At 38.0% G+C, this 23799-nt stretch overlaps 1 protein-coding gene across 2 annotated transcripts in view; it reads right to left on the bottom strand.

Moving 5' to 3' along the window:
- LOC122813973 (otoancorin-like) overlaps window positions 1-23799 on the bottom strand; it is a 656691-nt gene that overhangs the window by 212692 nt on the left and 420200 nt on the right. For both annotated transcript variants that reach the window (XM_044086530.1, XM_044086531.1), the window contains exon 18: window positions 13816-13987. In XM_044086530.1, coding sequence (XP_043942465.1) covers window positions 13816-13987 — 172 coding nt within the window. The remainder of the gene's footprint in view (window positions 1-13815; window positions 13988-23799) is intronic.

Raw genomic sequence — 23799 nt, 5'->3', positions numbered from 1 at the left:
GAGAGAGATGCTGCATTACAGTAGTTGCTGAGGCCAGTTATATTTAATGTGACCTGCAACTGCATTTTTGAGATTCTACTTAAACTGAATTACCCTTTAATAAACACGCATAATTTAATAGGAACAATAGAAACATTTTCTAAGTAAACTTGTTTCTGAGTATGCATCAGAAAGAATTTGCCTGGCTATTAGTAGTGGCAAAATTCCAAATATTCAAAAAAATAATAAAAACAAAAACAAAAAAAAAAAAAAAAAGAAAAACAAGCATACAAATGTGTTGCTAAATAAAATTACTTCTTAATAAGGATGTTTCAGTATCAACCAAATAAACAACCAGAAAATAACAAATATTAAAGAAACCTGCTTGATATTTCATGAGGTTACTGTGAGAGTAGTTCATAAGAGGGGGCTAGGTAGAGCCCAGACTGTGTTCATGTACTTACGAGGACACAAGAGAAGCAAGTCAGAAAGGGCCATGACTGAGTGTCTGGTGCAGTCCCAGGGAGTTGGCAGAGTCTAGCCACAGGACTGCCATCTGACGGAGGGTCCTAGAAGTGCAGTTAAGAGCATAAGCCCAGCAATGGAGTTCTCCCAGCCCAGCTAAGCAAATATTTGTGTATACTTCTTTTGGGAGATTTATGGGCCTAGTATACAAAAATCCAAGTTGCCATCAAAGGTGATGCCAAACTAAAACTACTTAGACATTATTCTTGTTCCAAGGCTTCCCTATCTCCCCATTCTTATGGACTGTTAGTTAGATGGAAAAGCCAGATACTGTTAGACTTTGCACGAAGCAGAAAAGTGTGCTTAAGTGAGCTGTAGAGCATTATAACACAGGTTTAACAGTGCAGCATTATAACAACACAGCCTTGCATGAATTAACTCAACATGTGTGAATAAAGTGTGGCAAGACTCTGTACTACATAATAGTAACCATTAAATGTTAAAACAAATGAGATGGCAATGGAAAAATGGCATGCAAGAAATGGACTGAGCACAATGCAATTCCGTATATATATGGAATGTGCTACATGTTTTTTCTTAATAGCCAGTCCTTGTTATCAGTACTTCAACTTGCCATTCTTCATTGTAAGCACAGTGGTGATATGTAATCATATCCACAACCCCATTTTCCCATTGTTGCACATGGGGTTGGGCTATTACCTCAACTGTAACAATCATCTAGAGCCAAGGTTCACATTGCTGCATCGCTAGCCCCTAGCCCTGCTGCAGATTATTATTCCAGAATGGTGCACAGAACAATATGAACATGTATGGTACACAGTGGTGCTGTACTGCTTGAGTCCTGTAGTTTTGTTTTCAGTTAGCACCAGAATCTTATTGTACTACTTCATATCCCATTAATGTTTCTTTAAACACCTAGAGCACTGCGAGTGCAGCTGAAATGGTGTAACTGTTTAGGTGTTTACCTTACAGACAGAAGTTGCAGGGTTTGATTCTCAAATGGGATAACTGACTAGGCTTAAAATGAGCCACAAGGGCAGTTAGCCTAGTACTAACCTATGAACCTATCAATATAGTGCTGCTCTGTTGTGTAAAGCAACCTACATCTTGTCATATAACCAATGAGCACCTTATGAATAATTCAATGCTGCACTAATGTGCACCCTAAACATAATGGTACTCACTGACACCTAATGCACTATTAAACAGAATGGCATGTGATGCAACACTACTGTGTAGGCTACCAATGACATCAGCATCTCCCAATAGTGCCTGTAGTGCAATTATACTGTAGTACTAACAGTATTGTACTGGTATGGGCCTTACTAATATACCAATGCACTCTTGCTGCCTGTAGTACTACTGCAACATATGGCATAAAATGTTGCGTTGCAGTATGGCATGTTGCAGCAACTATATAAATTTCTCCAGGATGCCTACCTTGCCACTGTAAGTATAAAGTGTTATATTGCTATATTCCTTAGTAATATCTCAATACCCCATTCAAAATATTGTTACAATGCTGATTACAGAGTGTTGCATTATTGGGCATCCTGCTGCTAATGCTGCATAAATCTTCCCCCAGGACCTAGAGTACAAACACACTTCAGTCCATGCATTCCTGCACTGCCGTCTGCCCTCTTAATATGCCAGCACTACCTCACTTACTGTAGCCCTATTTCAGTTCTTCACTCATCTCAAGCCAGACATATATTATAACACAAAGCACATCATAAACACAATCATTATTGTATGGGTTGTTTCTTGATTACATAAATGAAAGAAGTGATGGTTCATTTTAGTTTCACTTTTAAAAATATTTTACTTTTTTTTTTTGTTCCCTTACTCCCTTTGGTACATACCTTCCACAATTCTAAAACAGTGACACTATCCATTGCATTTTTATTTGGGCTGAGGTCAGTGTGGAACCCAAGGGTGTCCTGGGGATTCTCACCACCAACACCTTCAAGGTAGAGGCATTTTTTTTCCAGGCCTACCCTCTTGTCCCTCCCCTCCTGTACATTCATATAAGACCATCTGAAGGTAAATCACCTCTTCATGGATCACATCTATGTTCTGAGAGCACCAGGATGAGTGTTCTACCCTCACCATGAGATAAGCATACCCATCCCTGCCTGCCATTTCCTCAAACACCTGAGCTGATAATCAAACCAAGGTCACCTGGGCTGTAGTCAGGGCTTTATCACTCCACACCATGGCACTGGCTCAATGTTTTGCAATATTTAAGTTTATCATGAATAAAAGTTGTTGTTGTTGTTGTGTCTTTCGGCTTTTTCCTGGTTAAGGGTTCGCCACAGCGGAACTCCGGTCCACTAATGATTGGCAGTAGATTTTTACGTGCCGAGTTGCCAGCTCTGATGCACAACCTTCACTGAAGGTACGCCCATTCACACATATCTCCACACAGAAGACGCTCTAACTGAGAATCGAACGGGACAACGTCTTACTGTGAGGCGACAACGCTACCGCAGCACCAAAAGTGAAATAAGTAATTATTTTTCACTGTAATTTTATTAGCTGTAAGTCACAATAGAAAAATTTCTTATGCAACTGTCTTCTGATTGGTGAAACACTCAACATCACCTGCTGCATGTACGTACACTGTCAGTTGTTAATGTTCCAAATTGTTTCACTTAATATAGGACATCTGTGGGCTAAATATCTTGGCTGATCTCTTTAAAACAAAACTATGTCCAGCCATACGTATGATCAAATTCAGATAATCTTAAACTAAAGTAAAAGTCAGAGGAATGCTACCACACGTGGGGTATTCAGAAAAATTTCATAAATAATGCTTGAAATAGCATGATGAGCAATGAAGCACAGGAGGGCATGATTCAGAGTCACATGCAGCTTGCTCTTTGGGAGAAATACCGTGTGAGTCATGGTATGTAGATGACTGCATAATGGCATGCAAATCAGTGCATGCGCAAACTATATCATTTATTCTGAATATCAGGAGTTGCTTGTATACAGAAGCTTCACATATGCTAATATTCTAGGAATAGTAGAAGCCTTAGCTGAGCAGCAACTGTTATTGGCCATTATTGGAATCAGTCTCCACAATGTTGCATAACATCTTGCTCTGTATCACAGACAGGTCCACAAGGGCCTAATATACTATTACCTCCAAGTTAAGGGCATCGTTGCCTCTAGCTATACAGGAGTTTGTTGGCATGTCTCACTCACACAAAAAATCAACTGGGATATGAGTAATGGCAATTCCTATAAATGTGAATATTTGTTTAGCAATAACCATCCTTGGAATGGGCTCCTCTTATCATCAAACAAGGGACACATTAGGGATTTTACAGGTATCAGCCACACAGATCCTGCACTATTTCCATGTCATGATGCTGCAGCAGCTCGAGAAGTGTTTAGGATCCCACATCTGAAGAAGAGAGAGCCTATACCGCGCAGGCATTTTACAACATAGCCCACTTCTTCTAGGTCCTGAGGGTCCTTGATTACACCAGCATTACCATCATAATCTCACCTGCTCAACATGATGTCAGGTACATTAACTGAAAGGTTTTCCCCTCCATCAACTGCCAGGTACTGTGTAATGGGCAAGCTACAATATGCACTGTGTCTGTGTACCACTATGGTAGTTCCCACAACTCCTGCATCTAGAACACAAAATCTTTACCAGCTTTTCTTGCAGTGCAAGTAGACACATTGACTGATACATAGCTCATGATATGCAGTTCTTAGTAAAGCAGGCAGTAGGCCCAGTATAATGTATCCACTGTTATGTGTTGCAGGTGATGCTGGATGTGTCTTGAAATGGGTCTACCTGAAAACGCCGAAAGTGCACAACGCCGACGACAAGAACACCGACACTGGAAGATCGACAACGGAGAAGACCGACAGTTGAGAATCCCAATGCTGAGAACACCGACATGTTAAAGTAAGTGTGCGATAGGGACGGATGTTAGGGTCAGAGTGTGAGTAAGGTAAGTGTGTGATAGTGACAGATGTTAGGGTAGGGTGTGGGTCAGGTAAGTGTACGATAGCGACGGACTTTAGGTTTAGGGGCAGGTTAAGTGAGTTAGGGTGCGGGTAAGGTAAGTGTGTGATAGTGACGGACTTGAGGGTTAGGGGCAAATTAAGTGAGTTAGGGTTAGGGTGCGGGTAAGGTAAGTGTGCGATAGTGACAGAGTTAAGGGTTAGGGGTGGATTAAGTGAGTTAGGGTTAGGGTGCGGGTAAGGTAAGTGTGCGATAGCGATGGACCTTAGGGTTAGGGTTTGGGTTAAGGCTAGTGCATAGATAGTTGTGCATCTAAGGTTTAGTGCAGGTTTGTAAGGTTTTTGGTGTGCTTGTGTTGTGTGTGTATTTTTTGGGAAAGGTATTTGTTTTGTTGATTGTCGGGATTTTGGTTTGTCGGGCATGCGAAATTTCATGTTTTTGAACTTTCTTTTTTTGTCGTTTTTTTTTGTGTCGGTTATTTCGTTGTCTGTGTTTTGGCATTTCTGTGTTATCAGGTGGACCCCTTGAAATCATGGCTGCCAACCCTTTTCAAATCCCTAGTACCATGGTTGACATCACGCACATCACACATTAAAAACCCTCTCCAGTTTTTCCAGTGTAAAAACATGTGCAGGTGTGACACTGTGCTAAAAGCACTAAGGCTTTATTAAGTCAATTGCCATCTTGTAGATACAACAAGTTTCCTTTTTCACCCCCCACTGTAATAGCCTCCCATTCATAAATATATTAACAATAGGGACAAGAGCCACATTTTCTGGTACCTTTTAATTTACATTCCCTATGGGGGAATATTCTAGGTTCCTTTTCAAAAATGCTTTTTAAATTACTACTGTTGGTGGGATGGCAGAATTGATTTTAAAGATATCCCAGTTCATTATTGTGAGGAAATTCATAGCTCACTATAGTGTGAAGCTATTATGGTCCTTTTTCTGTGTGTATCACACACTTCATATTTTAACTAATATCTTAATGAAATTTAATTGAAATGAAAGCACTTAACCTTTTAATATTAAAGATCTATATTATGGTTTTGTGCTGTTTCCGTGGGAGTGTTGTCACAAACACACTTTTATTTTGTTTATTAGTTTTAGCTGGTGTGTATGTCCGTTATTTGTTTTTTATAGTCATGTCTTGTTCTATTTGCCCAGCATCACCTGAATCTCATCAAGGAAGCTACTTCCAATGTTTGCCCATACCAATGTTCATTCCACAGAGTGTGCTACAAATAATTGTTTTGTATTTAATCAACAGATGAATATTCAAACTCAAAATATCTAAAACTTTAGAAAGTCACCAAAAACATTGACACTCCTACAGCCAGAAATCACATAAAACATTTTTTTGTAAGGATGAAAACTTCCCGGCAGCTTTCAACATGGTTGCAAGACCACACTCTCCCGAACTTTATATACACTAAATGAAATTGTGCAAAACTGGCAGAAGCGGAAGACATTGAGTGAAATGTTACTGTCACTTTCTCACTCTTCTCTACATCGAGCCATCAAGGTAGGACACAGGATGTCTTTTAGATTCAACATTCAGAGCATCATTCACCTATCTGGCAACAAACAATATGGGATCCTCAGTTCTCTTTATATTACCTGGACATATACCAGTCCTGTGTTTTGCTATAGGTACATAAGCTAGAATTTTAAAATTGTGTAGTCAATTTTTCAGCTTGTAAACTTTCTTTACAACATTTGAATCCCATGGTGACCCACATCAAAATACAACCCACAAAATACTACTTGGATGTATACCAATTCTAGGTGTTGTTTCAGCTGCCGAGGTTGGCATGATTATTTTCCACTAAACACACCTCCCTGCCATAACAGTTAAGTGTAAAAGTGCCAGTAGCAATTGTAGGATCTGCTCCCGCCCTCCCTAACCTTCACTGCATAGAGTCTCGATGCCTTATTTATAATAGCTGCACATCTTTATGTATATTTGTAGATGCCTTGCTACCTCTCTATATTTTCTCCCAATGGATCCAATTTAAACTAGTTATTTTCTTTCCATAGCCGTTTCTCTTACTTTGCACTGTGTGATTGCCTTTGCTCACATATCTAGTTGGTCTGTTTATTGCTCAAATTGTGATTGCATAACTAGCTCAGATTTCTTTTTGTTTGCCCTACACGCATCTGTAATTCCCTAACTCTCTACTTTCATATTTATATAGTCTGTCTAGTTTGTATGGAAGACAAATGAATGGTCATTTGGCATGAATCTGGTATTTCTTTGGCTTAGCTAACACATTTTTGTTACAGAATGCAGCTACTTACATGCATTCTGTGTTTAAGACATTTTCTTTGCAGTCGATGACTCCTTCCACTCACCTAGGTGAAGATGTCAAGCTCCAATGATGCTAGTGTACATGAGCATACAGACTGTTTACTTCTGCTTGGCGGTGCCTTTTTGACTATGCTTCTGCCCCATACGCAGCTGCCCAAAGTGATGTTGCACTTATGTTGAAGAGCCTTTCCATGTATAGCATTACCATTTCAAAACAACAACAGCAACTCATAACAGTAACTCAGTATACACCAACAGCCTTAATTAAAGACAGAACATTCCTGAACTTAATTGTGCATCAAATCTTCTAGTCTCTAAATTGCCCCCACCAATCATCACAAAAAGCTCCCCTTCAACAATTTTCATATATACATCCTGCAATCCATTCCCACTGCATAAGTATATAGGTACCTATAAGCCAGTTGCCTTAAAACTAGTAAGCATGCTTGACTGAGCATCTAATATTATGCTATTTTGGTGCTAAAATATATAACAACAAATACACATAAATCTCCACACTAGCTTCTCAGCCATTTGCAATAATAGCAATACACTTTCCACCCACACGTCCTGCTTGCAGAAAACTTGTATTTGTGCTATAACCTATATTATCACATTACACTAGTGCAGTATTACAAGAAATTAAACTTAACCAGATAGTGCCCTTAGGACTTCTTACAATAAGAATTATTTCCAGTGCTTCCACCAGCATGATCCAGTTGGTATAATTTACCAAGCTCATTACCAGCATTATACAAATTAATTTTCTAGGTACTACTTTTAAACAAGAATAATAACACATTGAGCAAATTGCAAAACATCACACTCTCCTCCAAAATATTGTACACATACCCACCTGTACTCTTCTTTCTCCCCTCCCTCCACCTCTTACACATGCAATAGAACTATGTCCACTTATATCCCATCTTGCTCCCCAAATCTCTTACAGTTAAAGGGCAAACTTACTTATCTGCATTTTACTATATACCTTACAGCTAAAGTCAACATTCTCCTCATCCAAAGGTACATTGAAATGAACTCAGACTCACTACATGAGAACTACAAACACACCCCCTCTGTCCCATCATACAACTTATATCACCATACATATTGTACTATTTAATGGTGGAAGTATAGAAAACAAATGTGAGCAACTATACTCCCTTCTGAGTTCTCACAACCCAAACTTTATCAGAGAAACAGAGTAATACATTAAAAATTATACCCCTAATCTGAATCATTACTTATCCTGTAAAAACCAAGCATTCAAAACACAACATGGATGCAGAATGGGACAGGGTATTCATTTTCACATGAGGCAAAACTTAAATAAATGCATTTTTACATATGCAAGGCACTTATAACAAAGGGTGATGACACAAAATGGTTAACAATTCATCTCAAACTTATCAACTCACAAAACATACCCCCACAAAAAAAAAAAGGAAGAAAGAAAAAAACAAGAGCAGACTCCAACTCTCACTTGATAAAATTCTATTAAAAACTACAACCACCAGCAGCATAATCATTTTGGATGACTTCAATGTCAACATGCAAGGACTGATAAAAATAGTATACTAGACTATATTTCAGAAATAGACCTAAAACAAATGGTATAAGAACCCACCTCATCAAATTTTACATCTGGTAATCACTTCTTACTTGATTTTATAATTACCAGCATCTCCAGTTACAGCACATCACTCAAAATTCTGTTAATTATACAAAGTGATTACTGTATCATCAGGTTTGCTTAAAAAAAAAAAAAAAAAAAAAAAAAAAACTACATACTGCCTAACTAATCTCTTTCAATCCCCAAAACATAAATAACATAGCAGCACTTGGGGGGAGATGTATGCAATACCATTTGGTCACTTCTACATTCACACTCTCAACAGCTGTTAACACATTCATTATCTTCTAAATGTATAAATACAATGCATTCCAAAGATAACCTGACTTATTTAAGACATGCAAAACTAGTGGATAACTAAAGCATTATAAGCACTATTTAAGCTAAGGGATATTGCCTAGAAAAATTGGAAACCTATCCCCTCTACCATAAACAAACCGAGATTTATACTGCTTAAAAACAGCAAAAAGGTCACCTGAAAGCACAATGCTATGCACATTCATGCATCTCAAAAAACATCTAGTAACAAAACAAAACAAAGCACTTTTTGAACCTCACAAATCTAGTTACAGTGTGGTCTCCCTTTAAAACAGATTAACATACAGTGCAGTACTACAAAATGGAAAGTTTTCTACATTAAACTTTCACAAAATATTTTCCCAATTACGTTTAAACCCTCCAAACAAACTGTGTCAGTTTATCCAGACACCTGAGTCTTCCTTGTGTACATCTACATTTTACTTACTTTACATTACAACAAAAGATACATTGAACAATTGACAGATAAAATGCCATTAGTTGCTTCCAGGTGGTCATCTAGTCGTTACCTTTTGTGTAGCACCATCTGTAAATATTACCTGCTAAAATGTCTCAAAATCCTTTACAGTGCTTGACTCTCAAAAAATACTATACCCATTCTTCTTGGAAGCCCTCCACAACAAAACCAATCTCTACAATACTCAAACCAGTTTCCACAAATTATTTCTGACCAATGTTAAGACTATCAATCCTTAAAAGTAAAACACTTGAACAGATCATTTATTCTTAACTTTAAGTTTACCTGGAAAACATAGAGTACTTTTTCACAACTAACATGGCTTGCAATTAGGAAGAAGCACCTTAGCCACTCTAGAACCTCACAGACAATGTTCTACAAATATGGACAAAGCCAAAGCCAAACCTACTGGCTCAATTTTTATTGACCTAAATAAGACCTTTGACCTGGTGGAACACCATTAACTTTTTAACTCACCCATTCAAACAGAAATAAGTGTCAATGGTTTACAAACTACCTTTTGGACAGAATGTTTACTGTAAAAATTGGTACATCAAATTCTATAGCATCCTCCCTCTCTACAGGAGTTTCTGACAGCTCTATAAACACTATAAACACAACTTTTATCTTACTTTGTCAGTAACCTTTTATGTAGATGACACTATGATCTTCAAATTAAATTACTCCCAAAAAGTAATCGAACAAGCATTGCTTTTTCTTTTGGCTGCTCCCATTAGGGTTTGCTACAGTGGTAATCTGTTTCCCTTTCTTTCTGTCCTCTGCAGCTTGCTCTGTCACATCAACTAACTGCATGTCCTCTGTCACCACATCCAAAAACCTTATCTTAGGCCTTCCTTCTTTTCCTCTTACTTAGCAGCTCTGTCCTTAGCATCCTTCTCCCAATATACCCAGCATCCCACCACAGCACATGCCGAAACCAATGCAATCTCATCTCTCTGGCTTTGTCTCCAAACTGTCCAACCTGAGCTGACCCTCTGATATACTAATTTCTAATCCTGTCCATCCTCATCACACCCAGTGCAAATTTTAACATGTTTAACTCTGCCACCTCCAGCTCTGACTCCTGTCTTTTTTGTCATTGCCACTGTCTCCAACCCATATAACATAGCTGGTTTCACGAACATCTTGTATACCTTCCCTTTCACTCTTACTGATACCTATCTGTCACAAATCACTCCTGACACTCTTTTCTATCCACTCCACCCTGCCTGCTCTCTCTTCTTTACCTCTCTTCCACACTCACCGTTACTCTGAACTGTGGATCCCAAGTATTTAAACTCATCAACCTTTGCTAAGACAAACTCCCTGCACCCTCACCATTCCTCTGTCTTCCCTCTCATTCACACACATATATTCTGTCTTAGTCTTGATGACTTTCATTCCTCTCCTCTCTATAGCATATCTCCACCTCTCCAAGGTCTCCTCAAACTGTTGCCTACTCTCACTACAAATCACATTATTTGCAAACATCATAGTCCACAGGAACTCCTGTCTGATCTTATCTGTCAACCTGTCCATCACCATTGCAAATAAGAAAAGGCTCAGAGTTAATCTCTGATGTAATCCCATCTCCATCTTGAATGCTTCCGTCACTCCTACTGCAGATCTCACCACTGTCACACTGCCCTTGTACATATCCTGTACCACTCTTACACACTTCTCTCCCACTTCAGACTTCCTCATACAATACCACAATTCCTCTCTAGGCACCATGTTGTATGCTTTCTCTAAATCCCCAAATACACAATGCAACTTCTTCTGACCTTCTCTATACTTCTCCATCAACACTCTCAGAGCAAACATCACATCTGTAATGCTCTTTCCTGGTATGAAACCATACTGCTGCTCACTAATCCTCACCTCCTTCTTAACCTAGCTTCCACTATTCTTTCCCATAACTTCATGCTGTGGCTGATCGGTTTTATCCCTCTGTAGTTACTACATCTCTGCACATCGTTCTTATTCTTAAAAATTAGTACCAATACACTTCTTCACCATTCCTCAGGCATCCTCACACTTTCCAAGATTTTGTTAAACAATCTGGTTAAAAACTCCACTGCTATCTCTCCAAAACACCTCCATGCTTCCAAAGGTATGTCATCTGGACCAACAGCCTTTCCATTCTTCATCCTCTTCATAGCTGTCCTTACTTCCTCCTTGCTAATCCATTACAGTTCCTGATTTACTATCCCCACATCATTCAGCCTTCTTTCTCTCTCTCTCTGTCTCTTTCTCATTCTTTTCATTCATCAACCCCTCAAAGTGCTCTTTCCATTTGCTCAACACACTATCCTCGCTTGTGAGTACATTTCCGTCATTATCCTTTATCACCTTTACCTGCTGTACATCTTTCCTAGCTCAGTCCCTCTGTCTAGCCAATCAGTACAGGTCCATTTCTCCCTCCTTAGTATCCAACCTTTCATACAACTTGCCATATGCCTTATCTTTATCCGTTGCCATCTCTCTCTCTTCACCATATACCTCATCTCCTTGTACTCCTGTCTACTTTCTTCATCAATGCAATTTGATGAAGTAATAAAAATTACTAAATTAAAACTAATATTGCCACTATTAAAAATTCATCAAAGTAATTTGATGAAGTAATAAAAGTAATTGAACAAGAACATAAAAAAATAAAAAAAATTAACTCTCAATCAAGAAAAAAAAAATAAAAAACTCACCTTAAATATAGAATCAGTTTATAATTTTTGAAATTAAATAAAACCTCTCCTTGTACCCCAAGACTGGCACATACATTTGAATACAAGTCAGTCATCTTGTTTGTGAGGCCTATGCAAATTTCTCTATGATCTCCTACAAATGGGCATACATGAAAGATTTCCCACATTCGCCTCTGACTTTTACTAATACTTATAAGCTGCTTAGAAAAGACAGTAGCTGTTCTCCCTAAATATAATGGTACATTTGGAACAGACCACTCTGTTGGAACTCCTGTATTAACAGACTATATAACAAAAGAAGGAAAATGTTAAAAATTGCAATAAATCCCCAATCCCTTTATCTCAGGACAACGATGAAACATGCCAGAAAGGAACTTAAGAGTGCTATTAAAAATGTAAAGCAGAGCACTAAGGAAAGCTAAACAGATACAAAAGGAAATTACAAAATTTTTTTTGTCTTCATTTAAGTCATGAAGTTAGGGAATGATGTCCACCATTGCTCTGATCTCATCTATGTCCAGTCCCTAGAACATAGCTAAAATATTAGTAGGCAATTTAATACTAACTTCATCCCACATACTCATATTGTTTCCCTCTGCATCACCTTATAACAAACCTTAAAATTCTTGTCAAAGACCAAAAGTAATACATACATGGTACCAGTCAACAGCAGCTTTAATATCTTTGCAATGTTTTCTAACTTTGAGCATAATGTAAATAACTTTTTATTTTATTCTACTTGGTTTTACAGCTCTGTCAAAAATATTCAATGTACATATAATTTTAACAGTATCATTTGTTTAAATTATTGCTATTACTTATCTCTGCTTTTCCTTTCTTACTGTGTATATTTTTAGTATTCAAAGCATTTGATCTTTCTATGCATACCCATTCCCCTTAATATTTTTGCAAGCCTCTGCTACATAATATTGATCAAGTTAATGCCAGTCTATCAGTATTGCCTGCTAAACTAAAATATTTCATAAGGGCCTATCTAAAGCTTTATGCAGTAAAAGAATGACATATCTGAAATCTGATACTGGCACTATACGCAATGTGTATGACTTCATCTGGTGGTGTTTGCATCAGCCACATGGTTTTCTTCTGTCTTTTCCACGAGTAAGCCTCTGAGTATAAACTAAATTTTTGATTTTTAATGACAAATACATAAGTTCATTCGTTTTATGCATTAAACTTCAGTTATTACACCGCAGTAACCACATCTCATTCCGTCTTGCAGCACACAGTATTTTACAGTGCACCAAGTACCTCATCATTGACCATCATTTTAGTCACGGAGTTCTCAGTGAAGAGTTTGGCCTTTGTTCTAGTCCCAGCGGGATCATCAACAATGCGAATAGACTTCTATGTATGATAATTGGTTAAGCATGGTGACATTTTAGTCTGGAACCCAGTGATATTGTAAGTCTAATGACTGGAGCCATGGCCTACAAATTATCTGACTTAAATGGGTTTCAGACTGAGACAAAATATTACTCTTGAACGCTATGTCATGGTTTTGACATTTTGTACACAAATTATATCAAAGCTGTTATCAACTATATCACTTTTGGACACTTTATACCATTGAAAAACTGGGCTGTATTATTCTGGTACCACAGAGCAGTTTCATACTCTTGGGAAATCACTTTCAAATGTGATATTTTATGCATAAAGATGTACAAAAGTAACCCTTGGGACATATTTTCAAGTATGCACCTTTCAGCCACAGAATTATGGGGCCGACATTCACAATTATACAACTTATTTGTACTATAAGAATAACAGATGTAAAATATAGGCAATAGTGAGAAAACGCTATTTCCAGCTATATAAGTACTTTTTGTTTAGACCTATATACAGACTAATATATTTTTGTATGAATACTCAGTTATGTTTTACATTTCAGGTGGATTAAATTAATAAGTCTTCTTACCAGCTCTCTTTCTCCTGTTACTTTTTTGTGTGCGACTGGAACGTAAAATATCAGCTATCTTTGAATACAGGTATGTTAAATCTGGTCTGTTGTCAAACTCAGGCACAACAAATTTTCCTGGTGTTGTTGGCAAAGTGGCAGTGATTGCTTGAAGAGCTGTTTTAACAACTTCCTGCAGATTAAAAAAAAATCAGAAAAAATGTATTCAGAGCTTCATTGCCGATTGCTGTATTTAAAGACTAGGTAATATATCTTATTTAGAATTGAATGCCATAGCACCATATAGGGAGTTAATACACTATCTCATACATGCTGTTTTCCCCAATGCAATATAGCTGTGTCTAGGATTCCTTGGCACCCTCTCATTTCCTTTGGATCAAAATAAGCATGCGCATCATTTAACAAACCATACCATATGTTGGTTTATAACAAATGGCTGTACAGTTGTATTTATTATTCCAGTCAGATTGAATTATGTATCAGATCAGTGCTGGATCAGAATTTAATGCCAATCAGACCAATCACTGCCAACCAAGCATATTCAGTTGTGCACAAAGGGCAGAACATGGAAGTAAGTCGGATCATACTACTTCCTTTTTTTGGGATTTGTTTGTTTTCTGTTACAGTTCCAGAGAATCAACTCACTACTGTGTAAATATCCAGAAAGCTGTGATACTATCAATTCCTAGACATAACTGACAAACTTATTGGATGAATGTGTGGCAACAAAGTGAATCAATGGCAATGTATCAACAAGAAAAAAATTAGAAAAATCAGCAATGGCTTAGATATGGCAAATATTGAAAACTGAAGGCATAATAATAATAATAATAATAATAATAATAATAATAATAGTCTCAAGCTCTCTTTTATAAACAAGTGAAACCCTTAAGAGCTTTCAACTTTTTAACATAGTGTTGAATTTAAGCAGTGGATATGTTTGTGCCATGCTCAGTTCACTCAAAATTCATATGAGGTATAGGCTGAAATAGAAACAACAGAATGGTTTAAATGCCCTCACCTATATAATGACAGTGGAACTATGTACAGGATGGATATAACATTGCATAACTATAATCAGATTTTAAAAGTATGAGCTGAAATAAAACAACATTTAAAACAGAACAAATAATGCTGTCAGAAAATGTTCTTAAGAACATACCCACTAGTAAGTATGTTAGAGAATAAGCAGAGAGCAAATTCACATAGCTATTCATCTCATGTTGAAATTCAATAGCTCAATAACCTATGGATTACATTTCTGAGACATAGCTTCAAGGTTTAATCCTCTTGTTTGGTTACTGTCTATATAGAAACTATTCGTTCTCCATCTGTCTGACTAGGTTTTCTCCACTTTTGTAGCATATACCTGAAAAATACTTATTGATTGATTCATTCCTCCATTCATTCTCCAAACCTCTGAATAATCCAATGTAGAGCTGTGATGGAGCTGCAGCCTATCCTGGCACTTACTGTGCATACAGCCCTTTTATATGGGGTGGGAATGATCTCATGTAGTCTCAGTGTGATTGGCTGAATGATTGTTCCCCTTTGCTTTAAATGGACCTGTGATGTGTGAACTGGCACCACTGATACTGCAGGAATTCTGCCTTTATTTGTAAAGTATTTGTTACTGCACTTGAGTTCAAAAAGAAAAAAAATCCTCTCCGAAGCCAAGAAGGAACAAACAAAACAGTACATAAAGACAATTGTCTGAGATGGTCAAATCTGTCAAACTAACCTATGATGGAAAAAAAAAGCCTCCCAGGTGAAAGATAGCCAAAAGGCTATTTTTTAATTATGTTTTAACCTCAGGTAAAATGCTCAGCAATGTGCCGAGTTAATCATGAACAGCAACACTTATACCCAGCCTGAAATTATAGCAAACCTGCTGTCCAAGTTCAGTTCAAACTTCTACCCCCCCATCACCTCCAACCATACCCAAAGAAATACCCGCAACCATCCCCCTACCAGTTATTACAAGGGAGCAGATCCTTACTGTGCTTGCTAAAGCCAAAAATACAGCCTCCATGGGTCCTGACAATATTCCAGGTGGCCTCTTAAATAACCTAAAACAGAATCTATCATGGCCATGATAAATCTTCTTTAACCACAGCCTTTGGATAAGCTTTATCTCACAGGACTGCAACTGCAGCAGTCTTCCCTCTGCAGAAGGAAGGCCCATCCATACACAGACTCAGAGAACTAAGATCCATAAGCTTGACTGGTCTTTTCTGAGAATTATGATGGACATGATCAATAATGGCATAGGAACTCTCCATATACTGGAACAGATCCAATTTAATCTTGTCAAAGGGAGATCTTGCCTTCTCAAACTGATGGACTTCTTAAAGAAAGTCAGAAGGGTCATTCATGAGAGTAAAATGGTACACACCACTTAACTTGACCTGGCCAAAGCTTTTGACACAATCCCTTCCTCAGGGGTCATAGATAAACTTACTGAGGCATAAATCCCTACATCATCAGATGGATAGCAAACTGGCTAACTGACAAGACATGTTGTCCAGATAGGTGAGTCCATTTCTGATAAGAAACCTGTTACTAGCAGTAACAGGTTTCTTATTAGAAGTGAACTCGCCTATCGGACAACATGTCTTGTCAGTGAGACAGTTTGCTAAGAAACCTGTTACTAGCAGTATCCGACAGGACTCAGTGTTGGGATGCCTCCTGTTTGGCATATACATCTCTGGAGTGAAGGCCAATGTTGGGGGCCTCTGGTTCACCCAATTCACCTACGACTGTAAGCTGTTAGCTATCATTGAATCTCCAAATGATGTTGACATCCTACAATTAGGCCTAAAATTGACAGGTGACTGGTGCCAAAACCATGCTCTGAGACTAAATACTAAAAACTGTGTAATCAAACCCTTCTCTAAATCAGATATCCCTGCAAATAATAATATTGATAGAAAACCCCTAAAAGTAGACTTGGTGGTGAAGGACCTAGGAATACAGATAGATATTAACCTATACTTTGACCAACAGGTAGCAACAATAATAAGGAAATTCTTCTGTGTGACTCAACTTATAAATAAAGGCATGACATTAAAATCAATAATTGAGTACAATGCTGCCTTCTTCATGTACCTAACCAGGCACTTACATCAACTGGAGTGGGCCCAGATGTGTCTCACTAAAAAATACAAATCATTAGACAAATGTCTTATGCAGATCAATTAAAGTCCCTCTCCCTTTACTATGTCTCATATCATTTATTGAGTGGTGACTTATGCCTGACCTACAAGGCATTCTCTGAGCCCTGATGAAAATGTTACAAGGGTTATGTGTTCCATATACCTGAACATTATTTGTGACTCTAACATAACTAGATGGAGAGACAGATTTGTATCCCAAAGCCACCTCGTCTATGGAATAAACTTCCCCTTCTTGTAAAACAAAGCCCATCCTTCACTTTCTTCAAAAAGCATTTGGATATATGGATAGGGAACTGTAAATTCACTCCATTATGGACAGAGGCAGTCTGTGAAATAACTCAAGGATCCAACACCCAAAGACCCACTACCCTGATACTACTCCATTCCATATCTGGGGAATAAAGATGTAATACTGTCATACCCTGGGTATTATTGGATAGGCTTGTAAAGGGTCTTGTGCCATTAGCCTAGTAATCATCTATGAACCTATGAACTTTTTGAGCTTCCTGTATATAATTAGGTATTATAATTATACAGTATGGAAATTGTTTGCTTATTGTCCATCTGACTGTTTAGTCATAAATAAACTATAAACATCAAATTTATACTGTTGTCTTATTACACACAGTGAAATTGTCTACTCGTTAATTTTTTACTACTTGACTTAGACTGCACATCATTTGCTGCATCTCTGAAATTATCACTTTAGTATTGCTGACTGTACTACAGTGGGCATCATTGAAATTGTCACTGTTCTGCTGGGTGTACTTCAGTTTTCTGCATCACTGAAATCAGCACTGTCACTCTGCGTATTGTACTACAGTCATTGTCATCAATGAAATTAGCACGATTAGTCTTTGTGCTACTACAGAGTGCCTGCTCTTGGGGCTGATTTTCACCTTAAGTTGATACAGAAATAGTTTTCAGGATATTCACATGCAATGCTTCTCCATGTAATCATTTTTTAACCTGGTCATCTGCATCAGACAAATTTTAGCCAATAGCTACATACATAATTAGGATACTTGTTGCTGTTTAGACTATTACATTCCATCAGTGAATGTATGTTTTTGTCTTGATAGGACATACCACATAATGTACCTAGCCCAGAGTCGATGATACTTTATGATGAATATTACCTTTAACTGGTGGCTGACGGTTGTATCTTACCCTGTTTTTATTTTTTATTTATTTGTTTATTTATTTATTTATGAGTGCTTTCTGGATATCTGCTCTTGCCTGAAGATCTGCATTGACACACTGATTACTGTTTTTCTGTGCTGATCTGCTTTCATATATTGCACTTTTACAACAGTAGTACTACTGGTTATATGTGCAGATTTTTTACTTGTATACTCTTTCATGTGATGCATTACTATCTGTACAGGTCATACACAGCTGTAGCTAAATTTAATTTAATTCCTGTTATATATTTTATTATATATTTACAAACTGCTGCCTAAGTTTGTGACCAGTACCATACAACCACACACACACACACACACACACACACACACACACACACACACACACACACACACACACACACACACACACACACACACACACACACACACACACACACACACACACACACACACACACACACACACACACACACACACACAGTATAAGGTGAGGTCAATTGGTGAGGTGAGGTCAATTGGTGGGGGTCTCATATGTAAAACTACTTTCATGAACTGTTTTACAAAAGGAGAAGAAGAAGGAGGGGATTCCATAATCAAATAAGCATCGATGGCTACAAAATGTACCTTAATGGACAAAAATGATAAGCTATACTAAAGCAGCTGACACAAATATTTAAATTCCGCTGAGATATTAACCTCAATTTATTCTGTGTTTCCATTTAGGCACCACTTTGAAAATCTCATCAATTTATAAACTTAAGATTTTCTAGGAGCAGGTTTTCTGGTGTCCTTTAACATCTACTGTGCCTCTTCATTAATCAAGTGCCTAAACGAAACCAAGATTGAATCATTCAAGGTGTCAGTTGAAGTTTTTTTGACCTGGGGTGCTTTAGTTACCCTGAAACTGTGTGAGCAAATCCAGAGTGTGAGGAAGTCTGTAGTAATTGCCCTTGGCCAATATCATTAAAAGGGAGAACCAGCTGTCTTGTCCAATAGCTGGTGACCACAATTGTCACTTGTCTGGTCAGGATAAAACAGACGAACAGTCATGGGTTCTGTTCAAGTAGCTTTATTGTACACAAGCACATCAGGATTGAGGCTTTGTAACTTAAACTTAAATAAACTTATAAACAGACTGACTGCCACACTCATACATGCTCACACTCTGGCTGTTCTCTCAAAATGGCACTGCTGCCTGCACGTGCTCGGTATTCATACTGCATGTACATCACTTAGAAATGGTTCTTAAGCTACAACACACACATTGTTCTATAACAATGATCTTTTGCATTTCTTTCTGACCCTTAAGTACCATCTTGTGAATCTGTGGAAAGGGTGGCAATAAATACAAGAACATTCCCATCCAAAGGAATGAGAATACATCTATCCTCAAAACATGACTGCAAGGATGTCTGGAAGAGAATTTCACCAACTGTCTGTTTTGAAAGGTAGTGAACACATCTGTTTGAAGTATTCACCACATTTGGGCTAGATCCTGAAGCACTGCTGCCTTGAGTTGCCACTCATGCAGGTCTGCTCAGGATCTGCTTAGTCTGCCTGCTACAATGTTCTGCTCTGATAGAATGTATGACACCTGAGGAGGCAGAGAATAGTGTAAAGCCAGCTCACAGGCAATCATTGCCAACCAGCACTGAGGGTATGATCTTGTAAACCCTTGCTTGCTGAGGTAACAAATCACTATGGTATTGTTTGTAACCACTAGACGTAGTCCTGGAGTCCATAGGTGGTGAAGGACTTTCATTGCATGAATCATCACCACCACCTTGACAGTGATGTGTTTCCATGCATCCTTGAGCCCCCAAGTGGCTTGCGCTTGCATCTTCATTGGCATATCTCCCACTCAAAGTTGGACAGATCTGTCAAATCAAACTGCAATGCCACCAAAGGGGACAAACGAAGTCCTGGATTGATAATCTGCTGATCTCTCCACTTCTGTAATTCTTGTTTGATGAAGGGCAGCACCAGCAAATGAGACTCCAGGAAAAGAAGGTGCTAGGTACAACAACATCAAACATGCCACTGAATTGTTCCCATGTAAAGACAGGCCAGTAGTAGTATGAGAATCATAGATGCCATCAGCCCAAGACTTTTAAGGAATTATCTTGCCAATGCAACATTCCTCTTGGAAAATTCCAGAGACACCATCTGGTATGAGAGGATCTTATCTTATGGAAGAAAGCCCATTCTCCTGTTGGAGTCCATTACCCAAAAAGGACTATTCTTTGCAAGTGTGCCAGACTCACCTTCCTGAGCTTCAACCCTAACTGGGAGAGTAAGGCTTAGACCTTCTTTAGTGAATCCAAACAACAGGAGACATTCTCTGCACAGGTCAGCAAGTTGTCCAAGTAAGGGAAAATGTGGATGCCCACAGTCTTGTAGTAGACCAGTAGTGGGGCAAGGCAGTTGATAAACACTTTAGATGCAGTGCATACCCAAATGGCAACACAGAAAACTGATAGTGTGAACCAGACACAATAAATCTCGGAAATCTCCTAAAGTGATAATCAGTTGGGATATGATGATGGTCCAGCAAGAAAAGAGGTACTGTCTGCAAGGGGAGAATTTTGATCATGAGGAACTTGACAAACATATTCATAAAGGAGACATCTAACACCAGTCTCCATGACAGCTCTTTTTGGGGACCAGGAAAATTCTAAAGTAGAAAATTCTCATTCTTTCAGAAGGAGGGTCTGGTTTGATGACACCTGAGTGCAGCACTTACTGGAGAATAGAAGGAAATAACAATGCCTGGTCCTGTGAATGAGTGAAACCCCCATTTAAATGAAGGTGGATGTTCTTTCCATTGTGATATATATATATATATATATATATATATATATATATATATACATATATATATATATATATATATATATATATATACACCCTGCTAACAATGTTGGGCACCCATTTGTTGGAAACTAGTGATGGCCTGGCCACCTACTTGATAGATAACTTTAGAGACATGGCACCTCCAGTGGGACTTGAGAAAGATGGGTGCTACACCACAGCATAGTCATAAATTAAATGGAGGGTTATCCTTTTTGGGTAAGGAACTCATCCTGTAAGACTTCTCATGAGGTTCTCACCCTGCAGTTTCCTTTTATTGCCTTGGCTTTTGTTTAGCTGGGACTTCTGTTTGGAAGGCCACCCAGAATTATTGTAGTTAAAGGAAGGGAATTTGGGAATATGAAACATTTTTAACACCTCTTGTACGAGTTTACCTCTGTCATCCCAGTGAATAAAGATCTGATTAAATTCTATACAAAATATACAATCAAACTCAAGTGGACCATTTAAAATCTCATTTTGTAAATCAACAGCAAATGTCTGGCTGTGCACACATCTTGATTAACACTGATGATGTTGCATTTCTAGCAATAGTACCATCCCTCTCCAAGGCACCCTTTAAAGCATGCTTTGATACCTGAGAAACATTTATAACAATATCTTTGACATAGACCTTTTGCTAAAAAGTAATAATGTAGCAAACCTATCTAAGCTATACATACATCTAATCCCAAACTTCTACATAAAACACTGGTAGTTAAAATTTTTAAAAGCCACTGTGTTGGCCTGAGCCAACTTCTTTTGGTGGGATTCTAACCTTTTTCCTAGTTTATGTGAAGGAAGAGGACTTAAAAAAAAAGACAGAGTTCCTTTACTAGAGGAAGTCACTGTGGACACCAAAGCAAGGTGCACAGACAAGGGTGTTTGTAGGCCAGGTATAGCAGAGCATACTCTGAATTTCTTAAACATTTTTTAGGCAGAGCTGTGATGAGTAGAGGAGAATTACAAGCTTTCTTAACTACATCTTATAACAGTGGAATCAATGGAGGATAGATCTGCACATTTGGATCCTCATCATCCAGAAGATCATAGACCCTGTTGATCTTAAGGGTAGCAGATGATTGCTGTCAAGTGAATAAATTCCTAAGCCAACATCTGAGTTAGAGAAAACATCTTTTTGGGTTCTTGAACCTATTTGTCATTAGAGGAAATCAACTAACCTGAGTTTGACAGGTCCAAAACCTCAGACAAAAATCACGATTCTTAAATGACTGAACGAAGGTGGAAGCACCCCTTAATCAACTGCCTCAGTAATGAATCTTGCCATAGTCTATATCTCAGGTTGGAAACCATCAGAGACTACTGACTTACTACATTGTACATTATCTGTCTGTTCATAGCATGCACTACATTAGTGGGAAAATCACAGAGGAGGATGTATCAACACTATTAATGGATTCAGCACCCTTGATTTTCCCTGCACCTATATGGCTTGATTCTTCTGTACCTGAAGCAAGCAGTGGTATACCTCCATCAAATATATCTGACCCTTATGTCATGCACAGTTGCAGTACTTACCCCACACCAGGGACCTGGAGGTAACAGAAGGTGTGTGGGCCCAAGGTCCAGAAGTTTTAAGAAAAATTCCTGTCATAAATGTTTAACAAACAAACAAATAAAATGGTGCCACAATCGTGATATAATAGAAAAAATAATTTAATATCCTGCAAATTTTGCTTATCTAAAATAATCATACTCACCCCACAAAAAAAATGCCAAAAAACAGCAAATTTTCCTGTCAAAACTTTCAAAAGAAATATTTAATCACTGAAAAATTACTCACGGTTCTGGCAGCACAAGGCAATGTGAGGAACAGCATTAAAATGACTTTAGTACAGAAACTCAGTTAAACATTCACCAATGTCCATAAAATGCATTAAAAGGGCTAAGAAACACAAGAAACTTAGTAACAACTTAGAATAAACAGTATAACTCTGATACTGAAAAAGAGGAATAAAACTTATAGTACATAAAATTTTCCAATTTAAAAAGAAAAACAAGCAAATCAACAAAATATGCATTTCAAACACAGACAAAAAAAAGCAGAGGTAGGAATAAAACCTCAAAATGGTTTCTTATCTGATCCCAGTAGCTTAAGTAAACCAGAGGAAAATAGTAGTCTTCCAAGAGATCCTTATCTTACCGTGGCACTAGAAAACTGAAGTGTCCTGTCTGTGGGTTTGAAGGGCAGTCCTGGTCCTGCTGGGTGATTGGTCCTTTACACCCACAGACAGGCAGTGGGAGGAGCTCTGAGCTTTAACAGACTGCCAGAGAGAGGGTTGCAGGATACTACTATCCATATGTCAGTAAGGCAATGTGTTTATTGAACATCTACAGATTTCTCAGATTATTATTCCTCTCACATATAGTAAAGGAGAGGATAGAGTAAAAATAATTTAGGGGCTTTATCATTGTTCACAGCTTAAGAGATCTGCCAAAGCATGTTTTCATATCAGGATGACCTTGGGAAATCTACTTAAGTCAGATCTGTGGCTGAGTCCTTCTTGCTATCAATGTTCCATCTTGACCTTAGTAAGACCATTGAGTCTACTTTCTACTGGATGTTTTACAAAACTAAATTTTGTGATTGGAGTAAAGATTGTTGAGTAGGAAATAACTCAAGAGCAAAGCATATCAGGTGGAAGTAAAGATGGTGGTATCATTTTGGGGTTAGCAGATGAGGACAGTGACATGATGGTCAGTTCTAAGCCTACTGCTATGGCTAGTATAATGTGAGGTCTGGAATATGCAATAATCTTTTTTTTTTTCCTGATTAAAGCAAGATTGCT

This window comes from Protopterus annectens, chromosome 10.part0, assembly GCF_019279795.1.
Source record: "Protopterus annectens isolate FY-2018-M chromosome 10.part0, PAN1.0, whole genome shotgun sequence".
Lineage (NCBI taxonomy): Eukaryota > Metazoa > Chordata > Ceratodontiformes > Protopteridae > Protopterus > Protopterus annectens.
The sequence above is the reverse complement of the archived record's forward strand: the minus strand, read 5'-3'. Positions and strand labels throughout refer to the sequence as shown.